Genomic DNA, 25175 nt, shown 5'->3' on the forward strand with positions numbered 1-25175 from the left:
AACTGACACAAGGAAATAGTTTTTCACAATGTGTAATCAACCTGTGGGACTCATTGCCACAGGAAACCACTGAGGCTAAGAACATAAGATTCAAAAAGATTGAACGTAGATGGGAATTAAAAAACCCCATGCATATCGGATGGAAATTAAACCCTGACTGCAGAGTTTAGAGACCTGGATGAGATCGGATGAAAAGGGAAGTTAATTCACCTCTGCTATGGGGTTCTCACAACTTTCTCTGAAGCAGCCGTTGGTGATGGCTGGGTTAGCGGGAGGGTGCAGCCGGCCAGCCCTCAGTTCTGATCCAGTCTGGCAATTCCTATGTTCCTAGAGGAGCCTGCAGCCAGAACGGATGTGCAGAGAGATGAAAGAAGAGGGCAAGGTTTAACTTAACACCCATATGAATTTATTCAATCCAGAGTCCATAGTGGAGTGCAAGGATGAGAAATGGGACTGGTTTGGATAATCAGCTCTCTTTATGGAACAGAGACAACTCTGAGAAACTCCTTAACAATGTCCTAAACACCTGCACAATGGAACGGAGCTCACAATGATTACTGGATGAGTTTGACTTTAAATACAGAGATACGGGGTTCTCTCCCATGGATACAGCACATCACATGAACGGCACCAAATTCTCAATCCCTACCTGCCCCAAAGTTACTGGAATAGAAAATAAAAAGCTTTGGAGCCAGAGGATCACAGCAGCTTTTCCCCCCTCGCTTTCTGTCCAGTATCCAAGGGGGAGAGTGGAAAGTTTGTTTTAAAAATCAAAGTTAGAGCAAGGTTAGTCCTTTTTCTTGTCCTTTGCTGTTTTCTCCACTGGGACCCCAGGGGAGCCATCGGCCACGTCCTCCGTTACCAGTGCAGGGGAGCCATCTGCCAGGCCCTCCACTGCCCCCTGGGTGCTTGTTGCTGCCCCATCAGGCAGCAAGGCAGGGGCACAGTCTGCTGGTGTGGTACTTTGTGTTAGCTGGGAGACTTGGCCCTCCCCGCTTATCCCAAACTCATTGACCCGCGTCAGATCCACCCGGTAGATCCAGCGCTGGTAGAGGTATATGAAGAAGACGACATCTGGGGGAGGAGAGCAGAGAGAGTGTAGATAGCAGGCAACTCCCACGCTGGATGCCCACATCTGAGCTGCCTAGCTCTCAGCCCCCATAACCCATAGGCACTTCGTGAGCTGCCTGGCCTGAGTTAGAGCATGGCCCAGCTGCAGCCCACCAGGGAGACGCTGAGGATGTGGGGCAGAAAGGGGAAGGAAAGCCCTTCTCTCATTCTGCATGGGGAACTGGCAGGCAGGGGACAAAGGGGGCAGCTGCCCCAGGGGCAGGGGCTCCCAGCTGCTGCTACTGCAGCAGGGGCTGGAGCGCTGGACCCTTTCTATCACCACTGGAGTGCTACGCTGCATGCCCTGGGAGCCATGGCTCCGGCCCATCCACCTGGGGCCATGCCCCTCCCAGGAACATGGTGCCCTCCCTGCCCAGGGGCCCACAGAGGCTGCCGGCTCCCCTGCTCACAGGCTGCACTACTAGAAGGCTCAGAGGGAGAAGGGCCACTTGGGCACGGAGACACAGGATTCCCCGGGGTCAGGCGCTAAGCCTGAGCTATCCCAACAATGGCTGGGGAGTTGCACTGACACGCCACAGCCCCACCCCAAGGAGGACCCATCCACAGAGGCGCGCCGTGGGGGCCGGGAGGCCTGTGGGGAGCCCCTTACCGTCTCGGAGGCAGCCTATCCTGTACATCATGGGCATTTTGATGACAAAGGCGAAGAGGTCGTCAATGAAGGTGTTGAGTGCTTTGTAGGTGAGCATCCTCCAGGGGAGGTGGGCGACTGACTTCAGTTTGTAGTTTATGAACAGCTGTGGAGTCATTGTAATGAAGCCTGCAGAGAACGAGGGAGAAGTCAGGTCAGTGCTATCAGGCTAAGTGCAGCCAAGAAACGTCCACAGGGACTGGCTGGATGCTGGCAGCGCAGACGGCCCAGACTCTTCGACCCTGGCAGAAACGTGGGCAAACCTTACGCACAGCAGCTCGGCCATAAAGTCCCAAGGATAAATTGCAGAGGTGGGGAGGAGAGGCCTTCGGAGCTGTCTGAAATGGCACAGACATTGCTGGCAGAGAGGGCAATCAGCCATCAAACAAGTTACTGAAGGGTGAAACGGATTCCCTCTTGGCTAGAGCCCTACCAAAATTCACAGCCGTGAAAAACGCGTCTCAGACTGAGAAACCTGGTCTCCTTCCATGAAATCTGGTTGTGCCCCCTTTTACCCGGTACTACCGAGATTTCACAGGGGAGCCCAGAAATCAAACTGGGGGTGCTAACCCAAGAGGGTGGTGCAGGAGGTCACTGGGTGGAGGGTTGTGATATTACCACTGTGTGTTGCCTTCCGAGCTGGGGGGGCTGGAGCGTGGCAGCTGCTGGCAGAGCGGCACCACGCCAACAGCACTGCACAAATAGAGGTGACAATCCCATACCCAGGCCACTCCGCTTCCTGTGCTGCTGCTGGCAGTAGCTAGGCCTTATGCACTGAGCTCCCAGCCAGCAGCTTCTGCTCTCTAGCTAGCCTGCTCGAAAGCAGCAGCACCAGCAGTGCAGATGTAGGGGTAGCAATACCGCTCCCTCCTCCCGCATCCACTAACCATGCAACCTCCCCCAGCTCCTTTTTGGGTCAGGACCTCGACAATTATAACACTGGGACAGCTCAGATTTAAAATGGCTGAAATCATGAAATACCATGAACAAATTGACCAAAGCTGATCATTTGGTAGAGCCCTACACGTGACTTGAATCCAGGTTGAGGGGCACTAGTCGGAGTGCAAGCTGCTGGACCACACAGCATTCTCTGGCCTGGTCAGACTGGATAGGCAGAGTAATTCCTTGTGGCCTTAAAATCTATGAAAAACAAGGCGGCAACTGAAAACAGCAGGAGCTTCTGAGCCAGCACTGGTGAGATTACAGCAAGGGGCCGAGGCAGCTGATGAGAAAATCGGCGCAGTGCGAGGCGAAGCTAGGCTGACAAGGCCAGGGGCTACTTTAAACCAAACGTCCGCTGGCTTGGACTCAAAGGAGCGGGAGCAACACCCTGTGTCAGGCTGGTCGCCAGCAAGGGAAAACAAAGGGAGTTTGGTTTGCAGTGCAGAAGGGGTGTTCTGTGGTGCAAGAGGTTAGCCACAAGGTATCACGGTTAGCCTGTAGAGCAGGAGATTGCAGGTAAGGATGGACTGATTTAAACCACTTAACAGGAAACCTTGATTTCAACCGCTGATGTTAATCCTGCTTTGCACTGGCACTCCTTAGGAATGGTGCTGACATTTTCAGCAGTTACACATTTACTTGGGGGCAGGGCTCTGCTCTGCAGGAGTCAGTGCACTCCCTGCATGTACCAACTCCCGCAGAGCCGCCTGCTGCCAGCACTGTTGCTTAGGGAGAGGTGCTAAAAGCTGGCATCCTGCGAGTACCAGCTCCCCCTCCCCACACTGCTGCCTCTGTGGGGGAGGGGGGGCTGCGTGTAACTGAATGTTAACCAATGAGCCTAGGCTCATGGGTTAACCATTCACATCAGGGGTGGGCAAAAGGGCCGCTGCAGGCCTTATCCAGCCCATCAAGTGGGTTGATCCGGCCTATGCAGGCCCTTCTGCTCCTCCACCCCCAGGCCAATTAGGGCCGGGGGAGGGGGAGGAGGGAGAGCACATGAAGTTTCCTCCGCCCTGCCAGGAGCACGCAGCACTTAGAAGTGCCATGCACTCCTGGCAGGGCGGAGGAAACTTCCCGTACTCCCCCGCCCCCAGGTCCTGAGTGGCCATGGGGAGCATGGGAAGTTTCTTCCCACAGCCAGGGGCATGGATGCTTAGTGGGAAAGGAGGGGAAGGACTTTCCCCACCCCCAGGTCAATCATGGCCTGTGTTGGGGAAGCCCAGAAGCATCCTGGCCCCTCCCTTTCTGTCCGAGGCAGGGTTGCTAGGCGTCCGGTACTGACCCGGACAGTTCAGTAACAATTCAGAGAATACCAGACCCCTCAAATGTCGGGTATTTGCTGATTTTTTCCCGGCCAGGAGATGAAAATCCCGGGCGCTTGCCGGGTTCCGCAGGGGAGCTGTCCGGCCTGGCGCAGGGAGGCAAAATGGTGGGCAGCCACCTGCAGCCTGTTAGGGCCAAAGAGCCTCAAAAGCAAATAGTTTCTTAAAGGGGCCACACTGTTTTTTGTTTTGACTTAACTCTCAGGGGCTCAGGGTCCTTTTTTCCTGTTTTTTTTTTCTTTTTTCTCAACGACTTTGGTCTCCTCCCTCCCACTTTTTTCCCCCCCTCAACAGAATTTTTTCCCCTTGTTTTTTAGGGGGGAAAGGGGGTGCTCAGTATTTTTTTGTTAAACCCTCTGGCAACCCTAGTCTGAGGCCCTGCCCCTTTCTGTGCAGCCCAGGCAAAAAATTATTGCCCGCCCCTGATTCACACTGTCACATCTCTGCTGTTTAGTTTTTTTCCTAAAGAATGGCTGGTTCTCCTGGTTGGTAACCATTAAAACACACTGATCTGCAACTAACATTGCATTTACATTCCACTGATGTTTCTATTGGCTAACTCAGAGGATATACTATATCTGCATTTTAAACACATCGATAACTTAACACCTACTTATTCAGAGTGTTAATTTTTGTACTATGTGAGAAGATGGTGAATAACATTTATTTACTAGAAGATTAATTTTTACTTGAAATTTTTTGGTATGTAAACTGAACTCCAATTAAAAATGCACCCCTCTCCTCCCAGCATTTAAAAGTTGTTTCAGTAGTAAAAGAAAAGAACCTTAAATGCAGTGGATATATAAGGGAGGGAATTAAATTTACTAAATTTGTTTTGCATTTAAAAACAGCTTTATTGAAGAAAGTAACTCTTATCTGTAGCTAGTAAATTGAACCAATTTTTTCTGGTCACTATGTCCTTTAAGAATTTAGAATAATCTCTCATCCTTCCATCTTAGTTTTATTCATTGACTGGAAGAGGAACACAAGATGTCTTGCTTTACATCTCTCAGACCAGAAGTATCCCAGAAAAGCTATGCCATTGTCCAAGGAACTCATCCACTTTATCGTAACAATTTCTAGAAAAGCGGACATGTTTTCACCATCCCTGTAATCCTCATTGTACGAGGAAGAAGGGATGGGCCAAAAGAGGAGTTTTGTTCCTAAATTTGGCCAAATTTCGGAAAAGCCTCTTTTGAAAGAAAAGTGGAAAAAGATATGAGAATTGCAGTTTTCAATTTGCATATCTTCTTCTTCTGACTTTTCTTTGCAGTCTAGACAGTCTTAGTTGGTCTCACCTCTGATTTAACCAGCTGAGAATCAACAGAGACAAAGGAAAATCGTCTCTGCACTTGCAGAGTTAACCACTATCAAAACCACTTTGGTCAATTCAGAGTCCAAGCGCTTAGCCAGAGACCTCCCTGGCTCAGGGGTTTGACTTTAAACCGTTGGCAGCACACAAACTGCTGCTATTGTTTTCTATTTAAGTGAGTGATTTTACTAGATTAAAATGTGCTCCATCTGAAACAAGTGGCAGCCACGAACGGCAAAGGCTCCAAGGTGGCAGCGCGACAGGGACCGTGCAAGGGCCTAGTGACGAACGCAGACCCAAGTGTGAATGCTGCTCTGGAGGAGCAAGAGAACAATTAAAGCCACTGGAAGAGAAAGGAAGCTCAACTGGATAGTGCAGGTTCTTCCAAGCATTCAGGGAACTCCGCCCAATGGGAACCACCCACGTGCTGCCCTGAAGGGGTGATGGCATCAAGGAAAACTAGATGTGGGAAAACCAATTGGGAACGTTAATGTTCCTCTCCCGTTCCCTCCCCTGCAGAAAGAAGGGAAAGACTGAGGACTCAGCTACATGGCAAGCCAGGACGGGCATCTACAGCACACCAGCTTTCCACACAGTAACTCCCCCCATGGTCACGGCTACACTGCCTCATACTGCAATGCGCTGAGCTTTGCTCGGCACTTCCGCTGAGCTACAGCAGCGACCGCACATGACGCTGGAGCACGGTAAGCTGATGCACTGCAGACTGCACCCAGTCTGCTGTGCACCAGCTCGCCACGTGGCCAAGGCCCCAGGACAGCCAGAAGCCCAGCTACTGACCACTGAAAGGCAGCCACCAAGAAAAAACGCCTCCATCTTGAGGCGCTTGGGCCGGATGAAGAAAACAGGGAGCAAGGCACTAAGTCGTGTTGCTCGGAGGGTAACAGATGCTGGGGAACTCCCCCACAATGGCCCATAGGGCCCCAAATCTCCTCTGGGCCTAGGAAATGGGCTGGGGCCAGTGAGCACAGAGGCGAGTTTCTCTAAGACCCAGGCAGCTTGAGCACGCCACAGAGGGGCTGCTGGGACAGCTACCCTGGCAGAGCCTCTAGGGCAGACAGTAATGCACCAGGAGTGCTGCTGGCACTGCCACTGAGCGCACTTGTGCCAGTGTACGTGTGCTGGCACCAGGGGGTCTGTCGGCCTAGCTCAGCTGGCTAGGACAGTGGTTCCCAACCACCGGTCTGCGGACCAGTGGCAGTTCACAAACCGCTGGCTGCCGGGCCGCAGTGGTTCCGTGGGTTGGTAGGATACACGGCTCCGCAGCTTCCCTCCCGCCGTGGCTGTTGGGAGAAGCGTGTCCTGCCCTGCCTCGCAGCCAACCAGTGTCGGGCAGGGGCAGGGTCTCCTCCCAGCATGGCTGCCTTAAAGCAGCCATGATCCAGGCAACAGTGCTCAGCTGGCGGCTGGGAGGCAGTGCAGGGCTAAGTGGCGGGGCTAGTGCTGGGAGTCTCTGGGGGTTGGGGACTCTACGCGGCAGGGAACTGACAGTGGGGGGCACTGAGGCATCCATGATGGGGAGCTGGCACTGGGGGCCATTGGGGATGGGGCTAGTAGTTGGGGGACAATGGGAGAAGGACTGGCACTGGGGGGCTCTGGGGATGGGACTAATATTGGGGAACATAACACTGGGAGAGGGACACTGGGGCGTTGGGTGCAGTGGAGCTCTGGAAATAGGAGGCTGGTACAGGGGTGGTCTAATGGGGGGTTCTATAAGGGGCAGGGGCTGGCACTGAGGCATTTGGGATGGGGGTCTGGGTGCAGGCGACTCTGAGGTCAGTGGCTGGTGCTGGTGGGGTGGGGGGCTCTAGGGGTTAGGGCTGGCACTGGGAGTTCAGGAGTGTGCCCCTGCCCCAGCCTCCAAGAGCCACGGCGAACAGTCGGCTTCAGCTGTGGCAACTGCCTGCCAGTGACTGCTGGAGGGGAAGCTGGCTGTTCGTGGGGCCAGGGCTTTTGGCAGACCAGTAACATTTTATTTTCACATTTGCATATCCTTTATTTGCATAATGAGCATGCAAATAAAATGTTACCGGTCCACTGAAAGTTGCTACAGTAGCTCCTGCAAGAGTAGGGAACGTGGCCAGGAACAGCCTGGGAGTGTTATTAAGTTAGGGTGCCCTGTCCCTCATTGTTGCAGCCGAAGCCCAAGGGGAAGGTTAATACCCGTCTCTATAGGGGAGCCCGAAAGGAGACTGGAGATGTCTGTTCATACAGCTGCGACTGGGGGAAGGGCACCTTTCCAAGTGGGGCTAAGAGGACAGGAATGAGGAAACAAGGATATTGCAGCTAGCTCTTCTGGACTGCAAGACAACACACGAGACACACAAGAAGGGCCAGACTGGGTCAGACCAAAGGTCTATCTAGCCCAGTGTCCTGTCTGCCCACAGCGGCCAATGTCAGGTGCCCCAGAAGGAACGAACAGATCAGGCAATCATCACGCGATCCCTCCCGTTGCCCCTCCTTAGCTTCTGTTTTCCAGAAAGTGTGGACACCAGTCCTACCCCTCCTGGCTAATGGCCACTGATGGACCTAACCTCCATGAATCTACCTAGTTCTTTTTTGAATCCTTTTACAGTCTTGGCAAGAAGTACCACAAGTTGACTAGGTGCTGTGTGCAGAAAAACTTCCTTTTGTTTTAAACCCGCTCCCTATGATTTTCATTTGGAGACCCCTAGTTCTTGTGTTATCTTACTATTATCTTACTATACATACAAAAAAGTTTTTCCTATGGGACAACAGAGTGATGGTGTCATATCACTCTGCCTCCCTCAGCCCTCCCCCCTCAACTCCTGGCTTCCTCCCTCTTTCTCCTCCCTGCTGCTAACCCCATAATGAGGTCAGCAACCTATGGCCCTATATATGGCTCTGACTCCACAAGAGCAGCACTCATCTTCCTTGCACCTTGAAGGTAGCTGCTGCTGAGCTCATGGGGGAAAGACGGGGTGGATACAGGACACATGGCAAGTGGGCGGGAGGCAGTGAGGCCCATGGCAGCAGCTAGCTGAAGCTCCGGCAGCCTCCGCGGGACGGCAGCTGCTGTTTTAATACTGCTGATCAGGGCACCAGGGACAGGACCTATGTGTGTGTGGGGGGGGGGGGGGGGAAGGGAGGCGAGGACCTTTGGAGGAAGGGAATGGGGGGGGTTAGGACTGGGGTACACCCTGGCCCTGAGCGGCTGCACAGTGGCTGGCTGATGCTCTGGCAGCAACCACGTGGAGGGCAGCTGCCCTTTTTAAAAACAAGGGGAAGGGGGAACAGCGAAGGTGCCCAGGCTGGTGGAGGGGGTGAGGGAGAGAAAGGGCTGGACTGGCGGAGGGGGAAGGGAGAAGGGGCCCAGGCTGGTGGAGGGGGTGAGGGAGAGAAAGGGCTGGATTGGCGGAGGGGGAAGGGGGAAGGGAGAAGGGGCCCAGGCTGGTGGAGGGGGTGAGGGAGAGAAAGGGTGGCCAGGGGAGAGCTGGGGTTGCCTACCACCCGTGACAGGCGAGCGCAGCCCCTAGCAAGGAGTAACACAGCGCTATTTACTGTCTCCATACTAGTCATGATTTTACAGACCTCAGTCATACCCCCCGCCCTTCGTCGTCCCTTCTCCAAGTTGAGATGTCCCAGTCTCATTCATCTCTCCCCATATGGCAGACGTTCCAGACCCCACATCAGTTTTTTGCCAGTGTCTGTTCTCTGCTGAAAGCTCATCCTACTTCCAGCCGGACACATGATCAGCCTCTAACACGCCCAGCCCCATCCATGGCTTCCCCCACGCGGCTGACCCCGAAGCTGAATGGGAGAGGCCGGGCCGGGGTCAGGATGGGGCCCAGGCTCTCCAGCAAGCTCACAAATCCATGCTGCTGCCCTGTGGATGCTACTCACCAAATGTCAGAAGGAAGCCATAGAGCATGCTCAGGACCCAAGAGTACCAGCCTTTGTGCTCCATGTACAGCAAGCTGTACACAGCGTAGCAGCCGAGCAAAGGGAAGAGAATCCACGAGAGATACCGGAATGCCATCTGGGGAGGCAACATTCAAAGGGGACTGGTCAGTTGGGAGCCACATGGAGATCGGAGGGAGGGGCTCTGAGGGTGCTTGGGTGACAGACCTTTCTCCGTGCCAACCTACTGCCTTGCTGGCCCCCCAAGTCCCAGACTTGCAGGGAGGGCTATCGTTGGAAGGGGGTTCTGAACAGCGCACGGGGTCACCAGCGCTGGACGCATCTCTTCTCACTCATGCACCATAGCAAAGCTTGGAGCAGGATCACTTAGGCCCTTTTCCTTTTGGCCATCACAGGCACTAACGGGCAAGCGTGCTTCACACTGATGTTCCCTCGGTTTTTCCATCCATGTGCAGAATGTATTTTGTTACGTGCGCCAAGGCATGCATGGATGTGCACCACCACATGGTGCCAGCTGTGAGTGCTCTGCTAATCTGCTGGGCAGCACCTGAATCTCTCCTGGGTGGCCCAAGTGCTCAGCTTACAGGGACACTGCTCCATACTCGGGATGTCAATGTGTAATTACACGATTAATGGATAATCTTAGGCCTATCGCTTCATCTTGTTGATCACATGCACTCCCCCCCTCCCCTTGCTGCCTCCCGCAGAGGCAGTGGGGGGAGAGAGGAGCCAGTTTATAAGCCAGCTCTCCTTGAGCACTGGCTCTGCCTGCCGCCCTCCCACCCCACGCTGCTGCCTCTGTATCAGAGGCAGCAACGCAGGGTGGCAGGGGACTCCCCAGGAGTAGGGCTGGGAGCCCGCTGGCTGCCGGCCCCACCCCCAAGGATTATTGAACAGTCGAGTGGCCCTTAAAATTTGATGAGGTTACACGACTGTTCAGTTACACACTAACATCCCTACTCCACGCCCCCTTGAACTCCTGCTGCTCCCTGGGCTCCATCCCTTAAAGACGGGGGGATCTGGGGCTGGTAGAGCTACTAGGGGTTCTCAAACAGGGGGTCAGGACCCTTCAAGGTGTCACAAGCTAAGCACTGACAGCCCAGAGTCCCCATTCAATTAAATCACCACCCAATTTTTAAATGTATGAGGGGGTCATACTCAGAGGCTTGCTGTGCGAAAGGGGTCACTGGAACAAAAAGCTTGGAAGACACTGAGCTACCTCCACACACCAGCCTCTGGCTCCAGGATCACACCGGCAGAGTGGCCCAAAGCAACTACTGCAGACACCCATTAGCCATTCTTAATCCACGCCGAGCGAGGGTAGGGCTGCGCCAACACCTATCTGTGCTTAATGACTTTGCGCACGTATGCCTTGATACCTGCAGCCACGCCTGAAAGAAAAGGCTGAAGGCTGGTAGGGATGCAGGGCCTAAATCACATCATAAGCTGATGACAGGGAACACTCCAAGTGCAGACAGGAACAGGGAGGGCACTAGCAAACTGAACATGTGAAGACCCATGTGCAATGTTCTCTCTGATCTCTTTCATCCACACTTGGCTTTTTCCATCCAAGTGCAGAATAATGTTATGTGCACTGAGGCATGTGCAAATGTGCACCACCAGGAGAAACACAAATTCTAGCTCTGGGTGCTCTGCTAATCAGCTGGGAGGCATTTGAATTTCTCCTGAGCAGCCGCACAAGCACCCAGCCAACAGGGGGGAGCGAAGGCAGGGCAAACAAGCCAACACTTAGAACATGCTCTGGGTCCAGGTCTCCTAGAGCAGTGTGTCTCAACTATTTAATACCCCTTCTTAAAATAAATACATACATACATACTCACTCCCTTTAAAAAAAATTATAAGTACCCCCAGTACCTACAGTTTTCAGAGAGAGAATTTTTTTCTACCATTGCAACATATTTGTCTCAACAACTTAATCGTAGCCAGGCAGGCAATGACAATTTTGGGTGTAAAAAGTACAAAAATAATAAAGCACTGTAAAATTTAAAACAAAAATTCCATTTTCTTCAAATTTCAGTTGTGTTGACGTACCCCCAGACTTCTCTCAAGTACCCTAAGGGTACTTGTACCACTGGTTGAGAAACACTGCTCTACAGGCACTGGCACAGTGCAGCTTAGCAAGGGAGCTGCAGTCCTGTGGGAGAGTAACAGTTCCCAAGGAGTACACCGGAAGGGCAGCTGTGACAGCGTGTCAGGGATTCCCTGGACCCTGCACCCTGTCCGCAGCAGGATGCGACTCTGCCAGCCTATAGAATATGAAAGGTTTTTGCTTCTCAGAGATACAGCCCAGCATAGGTGCGATGGGGACATAGGAGTCAGGGCAGGCAGCCTTAGACCCAGCACATAGGTCCTTAAACTTAGTCTCCTTCCTCCATGTTTCCCCACACTCCTGACAGCCCCCTCTCCAAGCCACACCCTTCCTTTGTTCAAACCCCTTCCTTGGTCAGCTGAGAACGGCTGGGCCATGGTTTACATGACATGAGGGCCCTCAGGGCGACCCCCCACTAGGCAGTGCTTACAGATGCAGGCCAGTAGGGGTCACCCACAGCCCAAGCATAGCGACTAGTGAATGCCCCACCAGAGTGTACAGCATCCCCCACTACATCACATCAGGTAAGAGAGAAACTCTCTCCAGGCCACCTCTCCTCTTGTGCGCAGGGCCTCAACGCAGCTACACCTGGGTCCCCTTTCCCCTGCCAGGATGGTTCATGTCCAAGGGGACAGGAATTTAACCCACACTACCCTGGGCTCCCACCTCCCAGAGAGATCCTAGCGTGTGCTAAAGGAAACCCTCTGCCAGACACTGGACTTACATCATCGTAGACTTTGGTAGACGACTCTATGTACGTTGATTTGTCTTTGAAGGTTAAACGTGGAAAAATCCCAGCGATTTTGTTGTCTCGATCCAACTGTGTAACAACAAGAGCAGAAGTTACAGGAGAGACAGTACACAAAGGCCACCAACCAGTGCCCAAGGAGCACACCCCTATGAAGACAGTTTAGCTGCAAGGTGGGACTCCACACACAGGATCACATTAGGAGCTAGAGTGGATTGCCCACACAGCAGCCTACCTCGCTCCCTCCCCCACAGGGCCTGGTGTGGCAATGGCCCATTGCTGCCTTCAAGTCAGCATCAAAAACCAACACAAAAGCCAAGATGTCTGTGTCCTGCTATCTGAACGGGGACAGCAACATGCTCACAACTGTGACTGAATCTAAGGCAATTTTAAATGTTTCACACTAGCAGATTTACTTGATGCTGTACAGATCTGTAACTTAATTAAGGGGATTTTGGGAAAATTAAAGGAAAATGTACATGGCTTTATTTAAACAATTATATTTTTAAAAAATACAGTGTTATTTTTAATCAAGTTAATTTTTAGTTCAAATTTATTTCAAATTCCTTAAATTCCTTAAAGGGACTGTTCATTTTTTTTAAAAATTAATGGAAAAAATTTGAGACAGCCCCCACCCCTACTCTTGATCTGCATGCAAGGAAACATGTCTGTACTGAGATTTGGATCTGAATTATCACCAGAGAGCAGAGTCCAGATAAAGATTCACACTGGGGGGCATTGGCTCAGAGGGTGCACACTGGAAGAATGGGTAATTACCTGGGCAAACTAAGGAGGGGGGAGGGGTTAGGGAGATTTTATTTGATTCATCAAAAGCTACAGGACCACGACTTCAATGGCGTACCCCCCCTGTGGTTGTAGAGGGGACTCACTCCCTTCCCCCAAGCTGCCAGCTCTGGGTCTTCCAGTTGATGGAAACGTTGAAACAGGTTGAACCTCCCTGGTCCTGAACAAAAGAACCGGCTGTCCAGGAGAGGTCTCCGGCCACCAGCAGGCAACCCTGCCTTCCCCTCCCCCGCAACGTGGCTGGGCTGCTTTCCCAGCTACTGCTGGCTCCCAGGGCAGCACAGGCTCTGGCTCCTGCCCAGGGGCTCCGTTCCTGTGCAGCTGGGAGCAGCCACAAGGCTGGGGCTCTGACAGCCCCGTGCAGCCAGGAGACGCTATCAGACATCATGGCAATCCAGCCCCAAACAGCAGGCGCCCAGCTACATGTTCATTACAATCCCAGAGTAACTCTCATGAAAACATTCTTCTTATTTTGGTCTGGATCATTTTTAGGGGACCAAGTGGACGATGAAGAGTACCAACCAGGGGGTGAATCTTTGTAGAACGCCAGCCTAGAGGATCTGGTTCCACACACCCCTCAGTGCAGTGACTAGTGAGTGACCACACGAGGGGCCCGCTGTCTCAGTGGGCCGCATGATTGTCGTAACAAAAATGGGCTCCAAAACAGGGTAGTTTTACTAACTGTGCTTGTGTACCTAGAATGTGCAGGGGTGCCGACTGAACCGTGGCAGCGCTGCGATTGGCTGCAGAGGGAGTGCCCGCCTCTCAGAGCCAGTGTCATGTGCAATCAGCTCACTCCTCACTTCACCGCCCTGGCTTTACAGGCGTGTCACTTTGGTAACAGCAGTAGGAAGAAAAGTGCAGAGATGGAAACCAGCAGCATATGGCAACTCTGCGCTTCAGCCACAGTAAACAAAACGTGTTGTGAGCCACACACCGCGGAGGGACCGCACACAGCCCACCACTGTCTCAGTGGCACTTCGTATGCCATAAGAAATGCAGGGAAACACATCTAGCCTTGAGCAAAAAGGTGAAGAGGACGAGAGGGATCATCTGTGGGAGAGAGGTGCCAAATACTAGGCCCCCGGCATGTGTTTCAAAAAGAACAGCTGCTGCTTCTGCCTGAAAGCATCCACTAAACAGTTTCAACATACGAGATGTGAGAAACTACACAAAGCAGTCGCTCTCCGTGAGCGCGCCACTTGGGAAGTAATGCAAGGCAGCTGAATCGACCCAACAGATGAATGCCACGCCCAAAACAAACATAACGTGCTGCCTCAAAGCAGAAGTGAAAGAAACAAATGGCGACTTTGCTCCTGCAAACTGTGCGATTCAGCTGGAGCTCAAACTGCCTGGCAGAAGTTGCGATGGATGGGAAGGTGGTGGTGAGGTAGATAAAGAGGCTCAGTACTGAGAAGTGTGTGCTTTGAAAGAGGCTGACGAGGAATAAACGTTAGCAGAAAAGCTCTTAGACAGTGATGGGCAACTGAGGCTAGTCAGTGGGCCGCATGGGTGCTTCTCCATCTTAGTGGGCTGCAAGACTGTTGTAATCAAAGCCGTCTCCCAGAAGAGGGTAGTTTTGCTAACTGTGCTTGCACACCTAGAATGTGCGGGGGTGCCACCTGAACCGTGGCAGCATGGGGACTGGCTGACAAGGGAGTGACCGCCTCTCACTGCTGTGTCACATGCAGTCAGCTGGCTCCTCACTTCACTGCTCTGGCTTTACAGGCGTGTCACTTTAGTAACAGCAGTAGGGAAAAAAAGTATAGGGATGGAAACCAGCAGGATCTGGCAACTCTGCACTTGAGCAACAGCTTGAGCTGCAGAGGGAACGCCAGCTCTCAGCGAATGCTGTGTGCAATCAGCACCCACCACACTTCACACGCCCTTGCTTTATGGGTGTGTCCCTTGAGTAATCTCAGCAGGGGAAAAACCACAGACAGAAACCAGCACAATCGGGCAACCCTGCACAGGGCAACAGCAGCAAAAAAAAAAAAAAAAAAAAAAAAAAAAAAAAGCCTTGCAAGCCATGTGTTGAAACCCAGGCTGACACCACGGCTCTGAGCACTACTGAAGACGAAATGGGAGATATGGACGTAGTCTGCATCAATCCTATCCATAGCAATGAATCACAGTGCACAGATGCTTGAAAGCTCCAAAAGGTGATGCACTATGAAAGCTGGAAGAAGAGCTGATGCCAACAGTAATACACAGACTCTTTGTAGCTGCTAACTTATTATGGAAAAGCATCCATGCAGTATGTGGGAGATTCAGCAATCCATAGCTGATGTCAAACTTGAAAAACGTGCCACTGAACTGCATTGCTGCTTTAATTGCAGTGACTTCAACTAGGGGTGTGAATGTCTAACCAATGGGGGCTGGAGCAGCTCCCTGCATGCCCTGGGCAGAGGGCTGCTCCAGCCTCACGGGGGGCCCCGGTCGCATACAGGGGCTTCTCTGGCCTGGCTGGAGCGGCCTGCGGGGCACCTTGGCCTGCCGCAGGGAGAGAATGAATGTCAGGTTTCCAGCAAAGGCACAGCAGCTGTGTGGCACATGTGGACACTACGCCACTGCAAACGGCTGCTGGTTCTCTTTGTGGAAGGCATTTGATTCAGACTCTAAAGATTTCTCCTGCTCTTAAGGGGCTTGGGACTGAGACACGACTACAGCACTAGAGGCGCTGATATAGAAGAAAACCAAGATGACACTTGCAGTGCTATGCTGGTGGCTGTTTTCCATGAAGCAGACAGACACGTTGCTGCCCTCCCGGGGCACGTTCCTACCTGCTATTGAGAGGACAGATTACCAAGCAATGTACTAGCTTCAGCATGACCAAGTGCATCCAAAATGACCTTTGGGCATGGACGGGTCTTGGAGGATGGACACACCAGTTGCGTGAGAAATACTCTGCATTCCTGAATCAGTCCTTCTAGTAATCGCATGCTTGTGTGCAGAGACCAGGTGCTTCCCAGCCTACCAATGTTTGGCCACCAGCCTCCTTGCACAAGTGCAGTGAGCACAAGGATCAGATCAACGGTGTGCTTAGCAGTGATGCCCTAACAGAGATGACGCTGAAAGGAACTACTCTGAAAACATCTGTCAGTCCTATTTGTCAAAACCGACTTCCCCAGGATTACCAAGGATCAGTGTTCTTTTTATAGAAGCAACTCCCCACTGTGGTAAAGCAGAATTGAGACACCAATTTTAAACCATGTTCTTGACCAGATATTTACACGATTGTTTATGGTTTTGTCACATTTGCCAAACTGGGTTTGTGGGAGAAAGGGCTTTTGTAGGATACCCAACCCATTTCCAACAACACTGTATTATCAGCACTTCCACAGAGCATAGTGACTGGAGCTGGGGGACAGCAAGTCCCCCTGCCACATGGCAAAGTGATAATTCTGTAGATTTCTATCCCTAGCTTGCCCATGAGGTGTGGTTTTATTCCTCTCAGACTAAAGAAGAGTTGGAGGCAGAACTGCTGCTTTGAACAGCTGTATTGTTCATGTCATGTCTGCAATGCACTGGCAGTGTTTATCAGCACACAATTGCTGCAGGGTGCAGGCTGACCATAATAAATAAGTCACCAGGAGAGAACACAGCCCCAAGGTGTCACGGTGAGCAGAGCCCAGAACAGAACCTGTCCCCCAAATTCCACCACGGTGCTGGGGTGACATCTAGTCCTCCAGCAGAATCAACAAGTCAACAACTGCCAACCCTCTCCACACCTTCAAGTCACGGGCCAGCATTCACCTCTTCTCAGTATTATTTTCCACAGGGCTACAAAGGAAGCCCACACAGAAATTGCAGCCCAGAGGAAGCATGGAGCAAACAAGGAAGGATCTCACGCTCATTCACGCCCTGCTTGTGCTGGCAAGGGGGAGAATTGTATCCCCCACACACGGTACCCCTTCCATCTCAGGCAATGAGCAACATGCTTACCTTGACGTCCATGACTTTTGTGATCTTCCAGAGGTCGATGAGGAGCCCAATGAAGACACTGACTTGAACCACAAAGTTAGTTTCGTTGTCCAGGATGTAGAGGAGGACCACGAGTGACTGAAATACCCCGAAGAACACCGAGCGGACGGAAAGCCCCTCCAGAGACTGCCTGCTATTCCAGAATTGGATATCTAGGAGCCAGAGAGAAGAGCATAGAGGAGCAACTTCCCAAGCACTGGGGGCCTTTCTGGGGCAGCTAAAACCCACGTTTCCATCTTTCTCCTCTACCTGATGGAAGAAGCAGAGCACAGATGTACTGGCAAAAGCTTTTCACATGCATGAGCAGAGTGAACTGTTCTATTTCCCAGATCTGTGAAGAGGAGCGTGGCCAGACCAGCTCTGTGGCCCACAAAGCGTCAAGGAGAACCTGGCTCATCCATTGGTGGTAGCACCCTCACTTTGCCCTCTCCTGTGGCTGGTAGGTGTGCGGTTAGTGTGTGATTCCAGGGCCATTGCGCAGCCTGAATACCCAGCCACGTCACAAGCGTGCCCCTTGAAGCCTCCAGACCTTATAAAAGGGAAGCATTTCAAGTCTGTATGCCCCCACTAATAACTGTGGAGAGTCTTGGGGAAGTGGTGGGTGGCAGAACAGCACGAGTGCCTCTCTTGAGCACATGGGGGAGGAACAGCCAGGAGCAGAATGCTGAGCATTAGGGCAGGTAACCAAAGGGACAGGCCAGCAGAGTCAGCCCCATGGAGCCTCAGCAATTCAGCCCAGGGTCAAATGACAACACCTGTGTTTTCCATTTAGTCACCTGCCCTGGACATTTTTCCTGCTGCATTTACATTGCCACCCCCACATGGGCATTGAACAACACTGCAAAGGCCGCTGCAGACCCAGGTTAAAAACCCTCCCTGTGAGGAATAAGGGCCGGAGCCAATGGAGAGATTTCCTTTGCACTACAGAACTTACCATTTTTGAAGGCAAGAAACTCAAATATGCTGTGAACGATGGAAACGACAATGGTCAAAGCCAGCAGATATGGATTGGTCTCCAAAAGAGCAACCTGGGAAAGAAAACAAAGAGGTGATGGGCCTATCCTGCCCCTCCAGCCTGGCCCCACCCAACGGGACCCAGAGAGGGCAGGCCAGACGGAATAGCAGGTCTCAGGTGGCCAGTATGTGCCAGGAGAAACAACCCAACCCAGAGATACTTAGGAGGAAGAACGGGGGAAAGCAGAAATGCTGACAGATTGCAGAGTCTCAGGAAACAGGAAGAATAAAGTGTGCATGAGGTACTGTGGGTAAGCACATGTTCTCTCCCAGAGACCAAGCAAGGCCCACTTATGCCTGGCTTCCACACCAATGGCTGACACAAAGGCCGTGTCCAGACTCAGGGGTTTTTTTCGAAAAAAGTAGCCTTTTTTCGAAAAAACTTCACCTGCGTCCAGACTCAAGCCGCGTTCTTTCGAAATTAAAGCGAAAGCACGCGGCTTTTGTTTCGACGGCGGTAAACCTCAATTTACGAGGAAGAACGCCTTCTTTCGAAAGTTCCTCTTTCGAAAGAAGGCGTTCTTGAATGTAAATAGGGCTTCTTCGAAAGAGAGCATCCAGACTCACTGGATGCTTTCTTTCGAAAAAGCAAGCCGCTCTTTCGAAAGTTCAACGTGCAGTCTAGACGCTCTCTTTCGAAAGAGGCTTGCAGTCTAGACATAGCCAAAGAGAGGATAAGCCCTGAGACTGTGATGCTCAGCATAAAACTGCAGTGAGCGGCACGGTCAAACCATTATTTCCCGCACCATCTCGGAACGTATTTCTGTTACACGGGATACAGCGCTCACAGGATTCATTTCTGAACTAAAAGGAAAACTTTTAAAAGGAGCTTAATGCACTTACACCAAAAGGCGCACACAGCATTTGAAGGGGAACTTTTCGTACCTCTGCATTTAGTGACCACTGAAAACTCTGTTAAAGGGGACCTCAACTCAGACCCAGCTAGATTAGGAAATGCAGAGTGAAATCCCTCTGATCCCTGCCCCCGAGGGCTCCGCAGGGAATGCCAGTACCATTCTCAGTCCCTGTCAACTGGCTGCAAGCACTGCCCACATTCACAGTGCTGCACAGAGAGGTCCTAGATGAGCAGCAGTGTTCCTCAGAACTGCTGAGCAGAGAGAACATGGTGGGCTTTGTTACAGAGACCTGAGGTCCTGCTACCAGCTCAGAGCCTTCTGTCAGCTCAGTAAAGAAGGAGCTAAGGGGGAACTTCCCTTCCTAACTTACTGGTATTTCCTGGGTTTGGGGGGCTGGAGTTTGGGGAATGAAACCCTACATTAAAGGCAATGCCCCAGCCAGCTGCTGACTAGGGGGGATGGGTCGCAGTGGCATGGAGGGTATGTCTACACTACAAAGTTAATTCCAACTAACGGATGTTAGTTCGAATTAACTTTGATAGGCGCTACACTAGCACTCCGCTAGTTTGAACTTAATTAGAACAAGCGGAGCGCTTAGTTCGAACTAGGTAAACCTCATTCTACGAGGACTAAGCCTAGTTCGAACTTACTAGTTCGAATTAAGGGGTGTGTAGCCCCTTAATTCGAACTAGTGGGAGGCTAGCTCTCCCCAGCTTTCCCTGGTGGCCACTCTGGCCAACACCAGGGAAACTCTATGCCCCCCTCCCGGCCCCGGCCCCCTTAAAGGGGCACGGGCTGGCTACAATGCCCGTGCCAGGTGCAAGCCTGCCAGCACCCAGCTAGCAGACCCTGCGCCTGGCACGGCTCGAGCCAGCCACCCGATGCCCCCCAGCCCTCCCCCTCTTCCCGGGACCAGGCTGGCGGCTCCCGGGAGCTTGCCTGGGACCGCAAGAGGCGGGCACCCGCCTGGTCTAGTGCAGACATCGTGGACCTCGTCCACGACCTCTGCACTAGGCACAGGAAAGTGGCCATCTAGGGCAGGAGAGCTGCCAGCCTGGCCACCCAGGAGCAGGTGTGCATGAAAATCAAGGTGGTCCACTGAGACCCCCGACCCTGAGCTTACAATGGCCGTCCTGGGTCAGACCAAAGGTCCATCTAGCCCAGTAGCCTGTCTGCCGACAGCGGCCAACCCTAGGGACTCTGGAGGGGATGGACCGAAGACAGCGACCAAGCCATGTGTCTCGTGCCATCCCTCTCCAGCCTTCCACAAACTTTGGGCAGGGACACCACTGGCTGGCTCTGCGGGCTTCTGGGGGTGGAAGCTCTCCTGCAGCCCCCCAAGTGCCCCCTCTCCCCAGATGGCAGCCTGCAGCAAGTGCAGCCGGTCTGATGGCCGAGTGCTGTGATGTGCCCAATGTGGGCACTCAGGGCACTCCAAGACAGGACTGCTTTGCAAGCGGGGCACCCCTGAGAACTGTCTGTCCGGGGTGGGGGTCGGGTCCCTTTAAGCACAACCCTCGGCTAGCCTGAGGCAGCAGCTCCACGCTCTAAGTCCTCATCTGATGCCCTGCCGGCACTGCTTCCGGCCATCCTTAACCCCGGTTCAGGGTCCACTTAATGTGGACATGCTAGTTCGAAATAGCAAAACGCTAATTCGAACTAGTTTTTTAGTCTGGATGCGTTAGTTCGAATTAGCTTAGTTCGAATTAGCGCTGTAGTGTAGACATACCCTGAGAGACAGAGTTTAAAGCCAGAAGGGAGCAGTCTGACTTGCTGTCCATCATAGGCCACCAACGCCTCACATCAGCCCAAAACGAGACCAAAGCGTCACAGGCACAGGAGACTGGACAGGGTAGGGAATAGAGATGGAAGCAAGTAGTCGAGTTGAGCCGGTACCTCCAGCTCCATCTCCACGGTGCAGCCTGCCTCCCTCTTGCACTGCTGCCTCTATTAGAGCAGTCACAGGAGGAAACAATTCTGCACTCGACGGTGGCCAATTCAGGACTATAGCCCCTCCTATGTCCTAGGGTTCATCCCGCCACACTCGAAGCACTGGCTGAGAACTGGAGCACTCAAAGATTTCCTCTCCAGGCAAGGCGTGCTCATAGAAACCTCTCTCCTTACTGAGGCCAGCTCAAGACTGGGTATGAACATACTTGGAGCACTTCCTGAAACCAGGGCGGCTGACTCTATGCCAAAGAAGAAAGCTGGGCAGAGAAGGAAAGAGTTACAACAGGAGGCCAAAGAGACTTGGGCAAGCTGCAGGACCAGAAGGTGGCACCGATGTTCCCTTAATCCAGTGGTCACCAACCAGTACATGGGGATCTACAGGTAGATCTTGAAGCTTCTGGCAGGTGACCTTGACTGGTTTGGCCAAGAGGCTGTCAAGTGACAGCACTTCAGCTGCCCCTCCCCCTACTGCTGCACATCTCCTGCCCTGTGCCTTGTAGCTGTCTTCCCCCCACCCCTAGGAGCCTCCTGCTTGCTGTGCAGGGCAGGGAGGGGAGGGGTGCTGATGTCAAGGTGCCCCCCTCCGACCCTGTATCCTGTCTCCACAGAGCAGAGAGGGGACACAACAGGACTTGGGATGGAGTTTGCTGGCTGCTTTTGGGAGTGGTACAGGGCCAGGGCAGGGGTGAGCCTGCCTTAGCCCCAATGCACCACCACCCAGGAGCCACCTGAGGTCAGCAGTGCCCTGTCTGAGCCCACATCCTGAAACCCTGCCCCAGTCATGAACCCCCTCCTACACCCCAAGCCCTAAGCACTCCTGCATCCATTGCCATCCCAGAGTCTGCACCTACAACCACCTCCGGCACCTCAACTGCCTGCTCCAAAGTCAGCTCAGAGCCCATCTCACACTAAATCCCTTAATCCAAGGCCAGAGCCTGCACCCCAACCTGCTGTGCCTGCCTGGTGAAAGTGAGGGAGGATGGAGTGAGTAGGGGGGTCTTGGATATGGGGCACAAAGGAGGCAGGACAAGGGTATATGGGTTTGAGGTAGACCTCGGATTGCACTTAAATTCAAAAAGTGATCTCATGCTTAAAAAGGCTGGAGATCACTGGCTTAATCTTTTCCATCAATGCCTGGATTTTCTCTATCCATGTGTGGAATAATTTTGGATGCACATCAAGGCATGTGCACCACCAGTAGAAACACAAAACCCAGCTGTGAGTGCTCCGCCAATTAGCTGATGGCATTGGAATCTCTCCTGAGCAGCTGCACAAGCACCCAGCTTACAGAGAACACTGGCTAGAAATGGATTTTCCAGACGTGTGGAGAACACAGCAGCACGATCCAGAGACTGCTCCAATTTGATAGGGAAAGAAGATTGAAAAGGCTCCCAAAGGGTGGTGATTGCTGGGCCAGAGGAGGCGGGGTCAGCAGGGGGTAGGTCATTTAGTGCCTGAATGACTTCGGGGCCATTTTCAGAAGTGATTTTGCCATTTGGCAGTTAGGCTTCTACGTGACTCAGTCTTTTGAAACTTTTATCCCAGCAGCTCAGGTCTGGGTATGTTAAAATTGAGCTGACTGCATGAAATGAAGAGCTACTGGGAAGTCAGGCCCAGACGGGACTGGAGGGAAGGAGACAGGCCAGAAGTGGAGAGGTAGAGTTGGGTGTCATCTACATAGGGATAGCAGGTGAAGCTGTGTGAGTGGATGAGATCCCAGTCAGAGAGCCCAGGACAGCCCTGTGGGACTTCTACAGAAAACGGCAGAAAGAGGAACCCACCAAAAGCAAAGCTGGAGAAAACCCACCCCGAGCTGATTCGCCATGGCTGCCTGACCTTTACAGAGTCCTGCTCCTCGTCCGACTGCTCGTACAAGTCTTCTCCCAGGAAGTTCCACGGGGACTTGCTGCTCTGCGCTGCATAGAGCTGCCAGCGCCACAGCGAGAGCGGGCAGAACGAGAGGCGGAAAGGCAGGCGCTCCACGGTCTCGTTGACGGGGAAGTAATCCTTCTGCAGGTTCCAGTAGTCGTTGAAGTAGAGGATGGGATAGTAGTCGCCACTGACTGCATCAAACTTCACGTCTGTAGCAATGGGAGAGAGCACGGAGACAGGCCTGAGAGAGCCAACAGGAATGGATAGCACAACAACAGCCACCTTCAGTCACAGACAACGATGGGCACCCAGCTCATCCCGCAACCACAGGGCAGACGCCAGCTCTTGTAGCATGCAGAGTACTCCAAGCACTGAATGGGGTGGGGGGGCGTGCGCAGGAACTTGCTTTTCCACAGAGGGATGGGAGTGTGTAGCACTTTTCTCAGTGCCTAACTAGATACAGTGCTGCCTTGCACAGAGCTCAAACCCATTCCCTCTGTGTGCATTACTGACTGTGCTCAGGCACAGGTGCTGAAAGTGCTCTGCCAGCATCCAACTAACAGTGGCTGGGAAACCAGGCAGAATCCCCATCTCTCAAACTGGAGTTTATGGTGCCAGCTAAGTTTCTTTTAAAGAGCACTTGTGATTTGAATCACAAGCTGATGGATAGTGCCAGTCTAACCACACTGGAGGCGGATGTTCCTTTAGCCACAAAACATGCAGCATGTGGAGAGCAGCGGGGAAAGTTTGCCTCATACATCCTTCCCTGACAACGCATCAGAGTCCTTACTTAGGGGGCCACCTGGTGAGAGTTTAGTCCACTCAATACTGTGTCACCACAGAGCCAGGCAACATGGGGACCCAATCACAGGGGTGAAATTTGTTTGTTTTTTTGGCACTCGATGCCTGGCTCAGACTGTGCACTGAAGCCATTAACTCACTTCCTGTAAGTAGGCTTGGCAGAATTCAATTTGCATTTTCTTAAAATAATTTAGACACGGCTGCTTATTTCTTTGGGCATTTATCCAATTTTTATCCATTTAATTTTCCGTAGCTGCAAACATTATGGAGGGACATGTCTGGCAATTATTTAATGACAGATGTTGATAAGTTAAAGATCCCTAAAAAGCACCCTGTGCTACCTCCACTAATGTTGGCATTATATAACACTCTATGCACATTAAGGTTGGACTCAAGTTTTCAATTGGCATTTTTCTTATTTTGCTTGCTTAACATTGGTCATAACTGATGGAAATAGTTTTCTGTTAGGGGATGTGTTTGTATGTACAGTGAAATCAGTATTTACCAACATTTACTGTTGAAAATCCAGTCCTTCCAAGCTTATTCACAAGGCAGTGATGAGATGGTAACAATTTAGTTACTGCCAACTTTGGAGGAATTTATACTCCTGAACTAGAAGTGAGGTCTCTAATATTCCACTCTCCAAGCCATCAACTGCCCAACCCACAAGTACACTGAAGAAAATAAGCTAGTCCAGAGGGGAGACAATCAATTCCACTCTCATGCAATTACTGGGCTCCAACAAGTGCCCCAAACTGGGCAAATACGAGAAGAAATGCTATTTTGGGCTGTGTTCTTTAGCTCCCAGAACAGCTGATCCATCTGGATCTTGTAGTTGTCTCCCCATCTACTCCCATTACAGTTCTTCCCAGCAGCGATCAATTTAGCGGGTTTGATTCATCAAGTCTAGTATAAATTTGAACACTGACAGCTGATGACATGCATGGACTCTGGTATGTCACCAGAAGGAGACGCACAAGGGGCACTCAGGGATACACTGCAGTATAGCTCTCTGCACGTTGACTTTAGCTATGTTATTGACGTAGCTGAAGTTGCAGAACTCAGATCAATCTACTCCCGCAGTGTAGACCAGCCCTCAGAGATCAGGAAGTGCTGGCACATCCAAAGTTCTTACACTGGTCCAGAGGCGGTGGCACACTACCCTTCACCCAGGGAGTATGATCATCCACTATGTTGATGGTGAGATTAGGGTGCCAATGTGAGATCACCTCCACAGGGCCAAAGTCTTCTGCTCTCTGCAATAAGAACATAAAGTCGCATTTGGTATGGGGTGCCAGGGCATTTCATTGCTCTAGTCATAGTGAGAGGACGCCACATTTATAAATATAGCCATTGTAGCTCATTACATTTGGGAACTACAGATAATTTTGAATTTGGTGCTGAGGAAAGACCACATAGTTAAAGACAATTTTCACAACACAGCTAGAGAGTAAGGATGTTAAAATGCAGTTAAATGACTAGTTGATGGAATTTCCATCAATTAATCAGTTAGTTGATAGGCACTTCCGCATTCCTCCTTTGAAATGTACAAGAGCCCCCCCCCCGAGAGGAAGGAGGAATGCGGAACTCTGCGTACAGTCCAGGGCCAGTGGGACGTCCCACTGACTCCGGGCTGCAAGCGGGTGCCTCCTTTGAAATGCACAAGAGTCCCCTGCAGGACTCCCAGGCTCCATGCTACACTGCATGCAGCTAAGAACCCAGCATCAGCTGGGGACTCTCTAGATGACCCCAGGGTCCACAGCTACCCCTTTGAATCACCACAGAGGCGACAGCACCTAC

The 25175-nt window shown here is 52.1% G+C and overlaps 1 protein-coding gene across 2 annotated transcripts in view; it reads right to left on the reverse strand.

Annotated features, from left to right (window-relative positions):
• Positions 1 to 383: 383 nt before the first annotated feature.
• CLPTM1 (CLPTM1 regulator of GABA type A receptor forward trafficking) overlaps positions 384 to 25175 on the reverse strand; it is a 55105-nt gene continuing 30313 nt past the window's right edge. For both annotated transcript variants that reach the window (XM_075914378.1, XM_075914379.1), the window contains exons 7-14: positions 24511 to 24631; positions 22539 to 22783; positions 17816 to 17909; positions 16843 to 17033; positions 12070 to 12165; positions 9218 to 9353; positions 1721 to 1888; positions 384 to 1074 (exon numbers count right to left, since the gene is read on the reverse strand). In XM_075914378.1, coding sequence (XP_075770493.1) covers positions 788 to 1074; positions 1721 to 1888; positions 9218 to 9353; positions 12070 to 12165; positions 16843 to 17033; positions 17816 to 17909; positions 22539 to 22783; positions 24511 to 24631 — 1338 coding nt within the window. In that variant the 3' untranslated portion in view covers positions 384 to 787. The remainder of the gene's footprint in view (positions 1075 to 1720; positions 1889 to 9217; positions 9354 to 12069; positions 12166 to 16842; positions 17034 to 17815; positions 17910 to 22538; positions 22784 to 24510; positions 24632 to 25175) is intronic.

This window comes from Pelodiscus sinensis, chromosome 33 (assembly GCF_049634645.1).
Source record: "Pelodiscus sinensis isolate JC-2024 chromosome 33, ASM4963464v1, whole genome shotgun sequence".
Taxonomy (NCBI): Eukaryota; Metazoa; Chordata; order Testudines; family Trionychidae; genus Pelodiscus; species Pelodiscus sinensis.